Source organism: Orycteropus afer, unplaced genomic scaffold (genome assembly GCF_000298275.1).
Source record: "Orycteropus afer afer isolate SDZICR_OR568_19922 unplaced genomic scaffold, OryAfe1.0 scaffold00048, whole genome shotgun sequence".
Taxonomy (NCBI): domain Eukaryota; kingdom Metazoa; phylum Chordata; class Mammalia; order Tubulidentata; family Orycteropodidae; genus Orycteropus; species Orycteropus afer.
Window position 1 is genome coordinate 14369352 of NW_006921635.1, and position 11948 is coordinate 14381299.

The following is an 11948-nucleotide window of genomic DNA, read 5'->3' on the forward strand; positions in this document are numbered from 1 at the left end:
CCTGCCGGCGCTAACCCCGGAACCGCTTCCGGAGTGCTTCCGGGTCACCGCGAGGACCCACGCGGCAGGGCGAGGCGGGCTGCTTGCGAGGGACGGTGTCCTGCCCTGGCGCCACAGTACAGAACAGCAGATGCTTCTGAGCCCCAGGCGAGCCCGGGCTTCGCCTAGGACAGCCACATGGGCGGTGCCTTGACCCGTGCTGGGGATTATCAAAACCTTTTCCCCAAGAGTCGCCCCTCAGGCCCTGGGCCCTTCTTGGCCTGGCCTCGTAGCGGGGAGGCAAGGATCCTTGAGGATTTGTAACGCGGTGAGATCGCCCGGCAGTCCCCAATCCACTTCGAGCCCTCGGGTCCAGACTGAACACACCTATGTGGGCCTTACCTGAGTGAAAGCACCCTTTAGATAAAGTCTAAGTCCTGAGAGCATCCTAGATGCTAGAACTCCAGTGCTAAAAGGAGACTGCAAAGTAAACTCGGACTCTTGCCTTGGAGGAGTTGTTGGAGAATGACTTTGGTAGTTGCCATCTAGTAGTACATTCCGACGAAAGGCGACCCATGTGGGCAGAGGGTTTTCAAGACTGTAACCTCTGGAATTAGCGTATAGGCGAAGAACACTGAATATACATACCATGGACTGCTAGAGGGAACAAATCTGTCTTGGAAGCCAGAATGCTCCTTAGAAGAAAGAATGGCGGAAACTTTCTCTCGTCTACTTTGGACATGTTGTCAGGAGGAACCAGTCCCTGGAGGACATCAAGCTTGGTAAAGCAGAGGGTCGGTGAAAAAGAGAAAGACCCTTGACAAGATGGGTTGATGCAGTGCCACAACCATGGGCTCAAACATAGCAGTGATTGTGTCCATGACACAGGACCAGGCAGTTTTGTTACTTTGCATGTAGGATCACTGAGCCAGAAGTAACTCGTGGATCTTCAGAAGCAGATTGCCAGGCCAGTACTCCAAAGTGCCTCCAGGTGGGTTTGAACCACCAAACTTTCAATTGGTAGTCAAGCAGTTAACTATTTGTGCTTAAAGAGGGGGAGCTCTGGTGGCCTAGTGCCTAAGGCATTTGACTCCTAACCAGAAGGCTGGCGGTTCAAACCCACCAGCCACTCCTCAGAAAGAAAGTTGGGCCATCTACTTCCGTAGCAATACTGCCTCTGAAACTGCCTCTGAGGGGTTGCTATGAGTTGGGTCCAACTCAACAGCATGTTAACAAGAAGTTAAGAGGACACAGCAAACTAATTGCAGGCTCTTGTCTTCAAGGACTTTTATAGGGACCCACTGCCATTAGACAATGCTCAAAGCAACCCTATACTGCCTATAGGGTTTCCAAGGCTGTAATCCTTATGGAGAGGAGCCATGGTGGCCCCATGGTTTAGCACTCAGCTGCTAACTGAAAGGTCCGAAGTTCAAACCCACCAGCCTCTCTGTGGGAAAAAAGACCTGACAAACTGTTTCTGTAAAATTTACAGCCTAAGGAGCTCTGGTAGCATAGTGGCTAAGACACTTGCCTGCTAACCAGACGGCTGGCGGTTCAAACCCACCAGCCACTCCTCGGAAGGAAAGTTAGGCAATCCTACTTCTGTAGTGATACTGCCTCGGAAGCCCAAGGAGGGGTCGCTATGAGTCGGGTTTGACTCGACGGCACATAACAACAACAACAAGAAACCCTGTGGAGGCGTTCCAAGAGTTAGAACCCATTCGACGGCACACAACAATCTTTATGGAAGTCAGCTGCCACTAAGTAGTGGTGTACTTACACTGCACCACCAGTGCTCTTCAGTTAAACAGTCTTGTCTTCAAGGACTTGTAGAGTACAAAACGGTAGGGTAGTTGGAGGACTCAGGAATCTGGGAGAGGACGCTACCCTCAGAAGTGCTCCATGCTCATGTGGAATTAAAGCCAAGGCTTCAAAGTTGGAGGCTGAGGGGCTTCATGGCTTCATTGTTCACCAAGTGCACAACCTCCAGTTTAGTATCCACCAAACTCACTGCCATCGAGTCATTCCCAACCCCTAGCTACCCTATAGGACAAAGAACTGCCCCGTTGGTTTTCCAAGCCTGTGATCTTTATGAAAGAGGACTGCTCCATCTTTCCTCTGCAGATCAGCTAGTGGGTCTGAACCACTGACCTTTTGTTTGCAGCTACTGACCTTTTGTTTGCAGCTGAGCATTTAACCGCTGCTCCTTGGTCTCCACACATACCCCCCAATAGCAATGATTTTCAAACTACTGACTGGAACTTAGATACAAAAAATATTTTACATCATGACCCAATACCTAGGTCCGTGTGTAGATAGAGCTTCACAACACAGCACATACCCCTTGAGCAATCCACAGGTTTAAAACTGGTTGCCATGTGCTCCCAGGATTTCCGTCCAGTTAGAAAAATGCTGCTCTCTATGGACAACTTGTGGGAGCAGGCTGCTTCCTAAAGATTTACAGCCTTGGAAACTCGACAGGGCATTTGCAGTCAATCAAGGGCAGTGGGTTTTTGGGATAGGACTACTGTCATTCACCACATGCCTATCAAATAACACTAAACACTTCAATATAGCTTGTAATCATATGACAGTCAATTCCAATTCATAGCCACCCTATAGGATAAAACAGAACTGCCCCATAAGGTTTCCAAGGCTGTAAATCTTCATGGAAGCCGACTGCCTCATCTTGCTCCCATGGAGCAGCTGCTGGGTTCGAAGTGCCAGCCCTGGGTTAGCAGCTGAAAGCATTAACCACTACACCACCAGAGCACTTAAGAGGAATCTAGTACCCAGATGGCGATGGGTACAAGAATTGTGGCAAAACACTAAGACCATGAAAGCTGGAGTAGAAAAAGGAGCTGATGCTGGTAGAGACTGGCTTCCAGCACACAGCACTGTAAACCTCAAAAATGCACAAAGAACGAACCCAGGAACTTTTAAGAGAATTAAGCCTTTATTTCCTTGTTTCCCAAATACAGCTGGTTTGACCTGCTTGGTTTTTTGATATCTAGTCAAAGAGACCAAATCCCATATCCTCGTCCGACTCCTCCGACTCTTCCTTTGCTTCAATCTTGGCTGGGGCTGAAGCAGCAGCAGGAGCAGCAGCAGTGGTGGCGGCGGCCACAGGGGCAGCAGCCACAAATGCAGACGGATCAGCCAGGAAGGCCTTGACCTGAAGCACAGGGAGAAGGTGGTGGTCAATGGAGTTGGCCAACCCCCCAACCATAATCCACATTCTTGACCCTTTAGAAGAGCTCTAGAGTTGAAGTGACCCAGGTAGGACACCTAGTGAGAAGGCAGCCTAGGCCTAGCTGTCGCCCATTAACCCCTTAAGGTCTGTTATTTCTACAGTGAGGACCCTTCCTTCCTCCATCCCTCAAGCACCAACCTCCCAGTTATACTGAGAATTCTATCTGCTGTACAAAATCTGATCCTGAAAGCACTACCCAGCAGGTGGCCATGTGTCATGTGTCCCCCCCACCACTGTGGGCCTGGTGGCATCTTTTTACCTTTTCAGACAGTGGGAAGGTATAATCAGTTTCCACGGACAAAGCCAGGACCCGCTTGTAGCCATTGATGATAGAGTGGGGCACCGAGGCAACAGTTGGGTAACCAATCTGCAGACATACACTGGCAACATTGCGGACACCCTGAGGGAGTGGGGAGAGAAATGTCATTTTAGATGAGATGTCCCAGAATCAAGGCAATGAAGTCCAAAGAGCTCAAGAACAGACCAGACCTGCAACGTTAGCGAACGCTGGATGCACACATCAGCCTCATACCAACTGCTTCAGGCAAAGTGACTCAGACCTACCAAGTTAAGTTAGAAATGCTTTTTGCCCTCACTTCCATCTTGGGTGTTCCCTTGACCCTGTACTGATGGGGTTTATTTCAAAAGCCATTACTCCTCTATGAAAAATAAGCTACTAACAAGACTTTGAGGTTCCATGAAAGAAAGATGCTCAACCAATTCCAGACATAAATTTTATACACCAGTGAAAGCTCTCCACTTTGATTGGGGTTATTTACAGGACATTTAATTATAACGCTTTATGTTGCCAAGTGACATCTTTATCACTGTTATTAATGAAAAACATTTTAATGGCAAAAATTAAGCAGAAATCTCAGAAATAAGGATAGTCTATCCAAAAAGGTACTTGACAATATTATTTGAACCTTTTGTAAATATTAAAAAAAAAGAGGCATTAAATAATCTTCACATTCCTCATTTCTCCTCTATTATTCTCCACCTTACTACTGCAGCTCCCAGAATAGCCGTTCCTACATGGCCAGCACTGTTCTTAGACTTTGCCTTCATCATACCCTTCCACAACCTGGTATTACTGCCATTTTACAGCTGAGGAACCCAGGCAGACAACTTGCTCGCTTAAGCAGCCCAGCCACAACTTCAGTCCGACAGTCAGACGTACGAAGGGGCAGAACTGGGCAGCACGTTACCTCCAGGAAGCGAGAGTGCAAAGTGTCCTCTGTGATGTCCAGCACTTCGGGGTTGTAGATGCTGCCATTGTCAAACACCTGCTGAATGATCAGCCCGAAGGAGAAGGGGGAGATGTTTAGCATGTTCAGCAGGGTGGCTTCGCTGGCACCCACTTTGTCTCCAGTCTTAATTAGCTGCACGTCACTCTGCAGAGAAAGACACCAATTGGCAGTTAGTACCCAGGCACCCAGCAGCTCCACAGCCACCATGAGAACCCCCACCCCCGACAACCCCGTCTAGCAGACAGGTCCACTCACCAGGATTTCAATGGTGCCTCTGGAGATCTTAGTGGTTATACCAAGAGCCTGGAAGAAGGAGGTCTTCTCTGGACCCAGACCAGTGTTCTGGGCTGGCACAGTCACCTCACACGGGGCAATGGCACCAGCACGGGCGGCAGCTGGCACCTGAATCAAGGCAAGAAACAGTGAGGGCAAAAAATAGTGAGAACAGTCTTCTCCCCACAAATCCAACCCAAGAACAGCCCAGGTCAGTTTTGCTTACTCTAAGGGCTCTTTGGCCAAATGGCCAACCTAATCCTGCCCTTACCTTGTTGGCCAGCAGCATGTCCCTGATCTCAGTAAGGTCCTCCTTGGTGAACACAAACCCCACATTCCCCCGGATATGAGGCAACAGCCTGCAAAGAAAGGTTTACGGGTCACCTTTCGGCACGTTCCTCCCCAGGAAACTGGAGAAGGGCACTGGGAAGGGAAGCCGGCCAGCTCGGGGAGTGACTGACTTCTCCAGAGCTGGGTTGTTTTCCAGGTGCCCTCGGATGGCCTTGCGCATCATGGTGTTCTTGCCCATCAGCACCACGGCCTTCCCGCGGAGGGACATGCGGATCTGCTGCATCTGCTTGGAGCCCACATTGTCTGCTCCCACGATGAAGCATTTCGGATAGTCATCCAAAAGTTGCTATGAGAACAAGCCAGAAACGAGAGTTTTGCAGGAGGAAAACGAGGAGAGCCATCAGAAGAAACCAAATCTATTACCAGTGATTTCCCAGGTCAACCCTTTTTCATTTTGCTTTTGAGGTGACTTCGAGATTTGGGGCAATTCCTCTCTCCAGAAGCCACCTGAATTATTGACAGTGCCTGATTTGCTTGCTGGGATTAATGATGAAAATGACGTATCTGCATTTAATCAGAAAGGCAAAATTATGAAACATAACCTTCATGGTTTGCAAATCATAAAGCCCTGGACAGACCTTCTGGTTTGAGTTTTTCCCAATTACAAGGCACGTCTGATTCACTAAAATAGGTAATTTTAACAGAAAAAAATGTTCCAAGTACCTCAGGTCAAGGTGAGACACTCGGTATTCAAAACACAACATAAAGCAAATATCGAAAAACAACTGCAAAATCTAGGTGCTGGAGATATGGATGTTGATTGTTCACTACTTTTTGATCAGCAGGTCGTTGTTTCTGGACAGGAAATATTCACAAGACCACCCAACAGAAAACATTGTCAACAGTGTTCTGACTGGCAGGACTTAAATATGAAAACAATTTGCCTCTTTAGAAAAACTTTAATACATAAAAAATCGAAGGAAATGGGCCAACTCATTGTCTCAAAACTTCCCAAAAACGTAGGCAAAGCTCTATTTTGAAGCCAGACTGACACGAACGCAATCCACCTTACAGGCCACTTAATTTGTCTGAGCCTGTTTACTACCAGTGATTTGGGGGGGGGGGGGGGGGGGTTGTATCTCCGCAAAATGTTAACATTGAATAAAATCTTCCCTAAAGGGCCTAAACCAGGAGCTGGCACCGAGTACACACTCAGCACGTGGCAGCTGACTGTCCTTAGAAGCGCCTCGTGTCGCGGCAGCATGATGGGGCCCCACGACCCAGCCTGCACTTACGATGATCTTAAGGAAGTAGTTGGACTTCCAGGTCGCCCTGTCTTCCCTGGGCATCACAGCGGTGCGTCAGGGATTGCCACGCAGGGTTTAAAGACGATACCACTGAGAAAAGAGAGGGAGCTCAGACCCGATCAATCCTGGTCAAATCCGCACCCGCCACCAAAGCCCGGCCTGAGTCGGGTCTGAGGCCTGTATCGAGCAGGCCACGCGCCAGCCCCCGCCGAACTGGCCAAGGGCCGCTGCTGCCACCACCACTTTGGGAGCGCAGAATCCCAGACCGGTCAGGCCCGAACCCCAAGGCTCCCAATTCCCCCAGAAACCCCCATAATTGCCGCCGCCCCACGGAGATTCCAGCGGCCTCACGAACCTCCCACGAGGACGCCTGGCGAGAGGAAGGCCGTGCGTCGGCGAACAGCTTTATACCCAAACGAGGTGGCCAATCAGAAGCCGAGGACAGCGTCCCCATCTATTGGTTGGCGCCGTCGCCTCGGGGTAAAAGTGAAACTCGTGTAGACATCCATTGGATGATGTCGCTGCCATTCTAGCCAATGGGGAGCTGCCTTTAAATGACATGGTTAAGAAAGACGCTTCCTGGGTTTGAGGGCGTTTTGTAAGAGCTGCTTCCCTCTGCTGGCCAGGCTGCCTTCCGGTAGGGACAAGAAGTGGTGAGTTGAAGTTCGCGTGTCGGCAGACGCCTGGTCAAATCGCAAAGTAGAGGATAGTTGGTAAGATGGGGCATAGAAATAATGGCACATAGTTTAGAAACAGAAACCTTCTACTATCTCTCCCCTACAGCTTGTTCTTTCCGCCAACAAATAAGAGGAATTCTTTAAAAACCTAAGAGTTTGGCCTCATCCGCTTAAAACCCTTCCCTTCCCCATTTACTCAGCAAAAGCCCAAAACTTAGACGGCCTATATGGCTCTATGGTCTGCCCCCAACACCCTATATTCTCATCTATATTCTAGCCGAAAGATGCTCTTTGCAATTTTCTAGAGGCATGCACGAGCTATTCCTTCTCCCTGGACCATTCCCTATTCCCTCACAACTGGACCAATAAGCAACATCATGATAAACAGAGAACAGACTGAAGTTGTCAAGGATTTCATTTTACTTGGATCCACAGTCAAAGTCCATGGAAGCACCAGTCAAGAAATTAAATGACATACTGCATTGGGAAACTCTGCTGCAAAAGACATCTTTAAAGCGTTAAAGAACAAAGATGTCACTTTGAAGACTAAGGTGCTCCTGCCCTAATCCATGGTATTTTCAATAGCTTTATATGCATGTGAGACCTAGACAATGAATAAGAAAGACCCCAGATGAATTGATGCATTTGAATTGTGGTGTTGGCAGAGAATATTGAATGCACCATGGACTGCCAAAAGAACAAAGAAACATCTTGGAAGAAGTACAGGTGGAGTGCTCCTTAGAAGGGAGAATGGCCAGACTTCACATCTCTTCAGTTCTGTTCTGTTGTCAGAAGGGACCAATCCCTGGAGAAGGGTGTCATGCTTGGTAAGGTACAGAGTTAGTAAAAAAAAAAAAAAAAAAAACAAAGACCCTTAAGGAGATGGATTCACACAATGGTTGTGACAGTAGGCTCAAACATGGCAAGTATTATAAGGATGGTGCAGAAGGCAATGTTGTGTTCTGTTGTATACAGGGTTGCGATGAGTTGAAAACAACTTGACACCACCTAACAGCTACAACACAACAAGAAGTCATTGTTAGGTTTTTGTAATCCATTCATTCACTGAGCACTTACTTCACTGGTTCCTGGTGTGTCATTTTGCTACAGAATGCCACTTTGTGCAGTCACTTCTGAAGCCATGTTTTCATACTACTGTTAGGAGAAACAACTCTCAAACCTGGTTAAATATCACAATCACCCCAGGAGCTTTGTGAAAACACAGATGTCCAGGTCCTACCCCAGGTCTACTGGATCCGAATCTGCAGAAGGGTCCCATGAGTGGTCAACTACTAGCCAAAATGTTGGCTGTTCAAACCCACCCAGAGACACCTCAGAAGACAGGCCTGGCAATCTACTCCTGAAAAGTCCTTGTAAACCCTATGAAGCAACTCTTAATCTGTACACACAGGGTCACCATGAATCACAGTCCACTCAACTTGATGGCAGCTAACGACGGTGGCTCAGAGGGGTCAGTGGTGGTTCGGCAATAGAATTCTCACCTTCCACGTGGGAGACCCAGGTTCTGTTCCCAGCCGATGCACCTCATGCACAGTGACCACCCATCTTTCAGAGAAGACATGCTTGCTATCATGTTGATTAGGCTTAGCTCCCAGACTAAGATGGACCAGGAAGAAAGGCCTGGCAATCTTTTTCAATACAAACCCCATGGACCATAACGGTCCAGCCCCCAACCGATCATGGGGACAGCGAAGGACCAGGCAACGTTTTGCTCCAACTGAGCAGCAGCTAACAACCAGCTGATGTCAGCCCAGCTTGAGAAGTGTGGGGTGCATTACTACGAGCTCAACAGTGAGCAGAGTCCTTCATGCATATTACCTCTGTTAAGCTTTGCAACAGTCCTCCAACGTTAAGGATCAGTATCCCCACTTTACAGACAGAAAAATTCACATAGATAAGTTATTTGCCCAAGTTTACAAACACAGGTAAACTCCCAAGGGTGTCCTGACTCTGACGATAAAAATATGCTAACTGTAGCACGTCGATATAATGGAATACCACAAGGCCATTAAAAAATGATAGAGATCTTTATTTATTGACAAGTAGGAGCTCTGGTAGCATAGTGCCTAAGGCACTTGACTGCAAACCAGAAGGCTGGCGGTTCAAACCCACCAGCCACTCCTCGGAAGGAAGGTTGGGCAATCCTACTTCTGTAGTGATACTGCCTCGGAAACCCAAGGAGGGATCGCTATGAGTCGGGGCCCACTCGACGGCAAATAACAGCAACAACAACAACATCCACAAAGTACAGTTGAGTGAAAAAGCAAATTACAGTGGAGTGTGCCACACCCCTTTCTAGAAATGAATCTAACACGGGCTGAAAGAATAAACCGATACTTCTCCTTCGGTGAGAGATGAAGGTAATTTTCACAGCTAGGCTCACTCTGAAGCGGTCAAGATTTAGACTGGAATTCAACATGCTGCTTCTGCAGACCCATTCCAAACAACAGGGCAGCCCACGTGGAACACAGCTGAGCTGGAAGACAGCAGCAGCAGTTCCTGGGTCCCAAAGTTCTGGCTCTTGGCAAGAGCAAAGCAGCAGCATACAATATGGACATGACCAGGTGGGGGCAGTAGAGTGATATCTTCAACTGTCTGATGCAGCTTGGATCAGCTAGGTCACTTGTGTTGTGCTAGCCTGAGGGAGGTGTTGTCTGGCTCAACCCAGGGGAAACGTGGTCATGGTAGGGACTGCCTTGTGCATGTGGGGTACACTCTTGGAACCTCTTTCCTCATCTGTAAATGAATGAAAGGCCACCGACCCACGTGGGGCCCACTAATGCTGCTCCCTTGCCCCACCTCACCAAGAGCTAAGCTCCCCAGGTAGGACTCACTCTCCCTGGGCTTTTTGTTTCAAGTGAGGACCTATCAATGGTTCACCCCAAAGTGGTGAGCCCTGAGTGTCTGGGGAGGGTTTTCATCTCTCCGTTAGAATTGAGAAGCTGTAGTCTCGGACCACAAAAAGGCACTAGCACAGGTGAAAATAATGGTAAATTTTATTGGCAGAAATCACAGGAATTGAAATGAGGGAAAGCCAGGTTAGAAGTTCATAGGAGAAAAAAATAAAATAAAATCATCATATAACCATTGACCCAGAGGGTGGGTCCCAGAAGCCCCAGTCCCTCTGGGGAGGGCTGAGGTGGTCACTGTAAACAGATCAATAAGGCCTATGGGTAGAGGTGGAGACACCAGACCATTAGCCCGGCTGACCTTCCCAGAGCAGGCAATTGCAGACCTGCCTGGAGCAGAGGCCGTCTTCTGACACCCCAGGCACTTAGCCTCTGCTGTGAGGCCAGTGGGCTAGAGCTTCCTCACTTTAGACCCTTCTGGGGCCCCTTCCTGCTGACCAAGACCCAAGGGCTGGCCTGCTCCTGTTTCAGCTCAGGGAGAACTGTGTGTCAGCCCAGGACCCTGTCACGCTGTCCCAGGTCCCAGCAGGCCCCCTTGCAACAACCAGGGCCCCGCTCCCCAGACATCCAGGGGTCCATCCCACCTGGAAAGAACAACCTGCCCCCAAGGCCCCAGGGAGGGCAGGACATTTGGGGAGGGACGCGCCCAGTGGGCTCAACAAGAACCGAGGAGGCCTTTATGGTCAAAGCCAGATGCCAGGTTTCCTGAGAAGGCAGAAGAGCCCCAGCGGAGCAGTGAGGAGGCTGAGGAAACACCGTGAGTTCTCTCTGTCGCCAGAAAGTTCACAGGGGAGCAGAAGCTCCTGATGGCTTACTCCAACAGGGAACAGCACCCCAACGTGCCCCTCCCCCTTCTCGTCCCCCCAGGAACAGGACAGATGGGGTTCTGAATTCTAGGCCCCAAAGGGCAAGATGCCATCAGGCCAGCTGAAGAGCTTGCTGGCCTGGGCAGTAGGAGGGGGTTTCAAGATACAGCAGTTCATAAAACAGTCCTGGTGAGCCGTGAAGTGGAAGGAGGGGAGTCGCGGAGCTGCTCCCGGTTCACCTGCTTGTGCTAAGAAAAAAATCAAATACAAATTGCTTCCTCACCCCAGGCTCTCAGTACAAAGCAGGCACCACGGCCAGGAGCCACCATCACCAACAGGGACAGTGGCAGCGGGCAAGGAGGAGAATAGAAAAAGGATCATCTTTAAAATCTCTGCAAAACCATTTTGTGTAGAGAAGTAAAAGCAACTCGGATGATATGAATTCAAACCTCAGTGTAGAAACCTATCAAAGTCAATCCAGTGTCCAGGCACGGGGTGATGCGCCCCACCTCACGCCGTCCCCGGAGACGGAGGAAGTGACTAGAAAACATTATTGCTGGAGAGGCCTTTCTCAGTAGAACCAAAGCAGTTAAGAAAGGGGGAAATTGGGGTACAAGGTGTGTGGGGGGCAGTCACCCAGGCCCGGGGAGACTGAAAGGGCAGGAGGTGGACAAGGGACCTTCTATGGTCCCGCGGCTGCTCCTCCCATGGACGGAGGGATTTATGCTGGCGTTGACTGGAGGGAGCTGGGTGTCCCCCGGTACTTTCAGAACAAGAATAATTAGGTCAGGGTGGGGGAATAAGGATAAAAAGAGACCCCGTCTGATCTTGCCTGCCCTCCCCCAGCTCCACGGCTGAAAGATGAATGAGAGATGGCTCCAGTGTGGGGTGCTGGCTTGGCCAGGCCAGTTCTCGGGGACACACAGGGTGTGCGGGGAGGGGGGCCAGTGGGTCAACACCAGCTTGGGCAGAGCTGCAGGTGGAGGGAGGGGCCAGAGAGGCTCCAGCAGGGGTGAAGGAGAGCAGGTGCCACCTTTGGGGCCCGTCGCCTCCTGCATCAGCCAAGGACGCGGGTTCCAGTTTCAGGCGGGTTTTGCCCCTTCACCCCTGGGCCAGGAAGGTCTCTGGGTCACAGTAGCAGCCGGGAGTTGGGCTGGGGGCTGGGGGCGGGCGGGGCGGGGC

At 49.9% G+C, this 11948-nt stretch overlaps 1 protein-coding gene across 1 annotated transcript; it reads right to left on the reverse strand.

Moving 5' to 3' along the window:
* Positions 1 to 2989: 2989 nt before the first annotated feature.
* RPLP0 (ribosomal protein lateral stalk subunit P0) lies at positions 2990 to 6395 on the reverse strand. Its single transcript, XM_007938214.2, has 7 exons — positions 6342 to 6395; positions 5217 to 5392; positions 5027 to 5114; positions 4738 to 4884; positions 4441 to 4626; positions 3492 to 3632; positions 2990 to 3154 (listed from the first exon to the last, which is right to left on the reverse strand). The coding sequence occupies exons 1-7, from the start codon at positions 6393 to 6395 to the stop codon at positions 2990 to 2992; spliced, it is 957 nt and encodes a 318-aa protein (XP_007936405.1).
* Positions 6396 to 11948: the final 5553 nt, after the last annotated feature.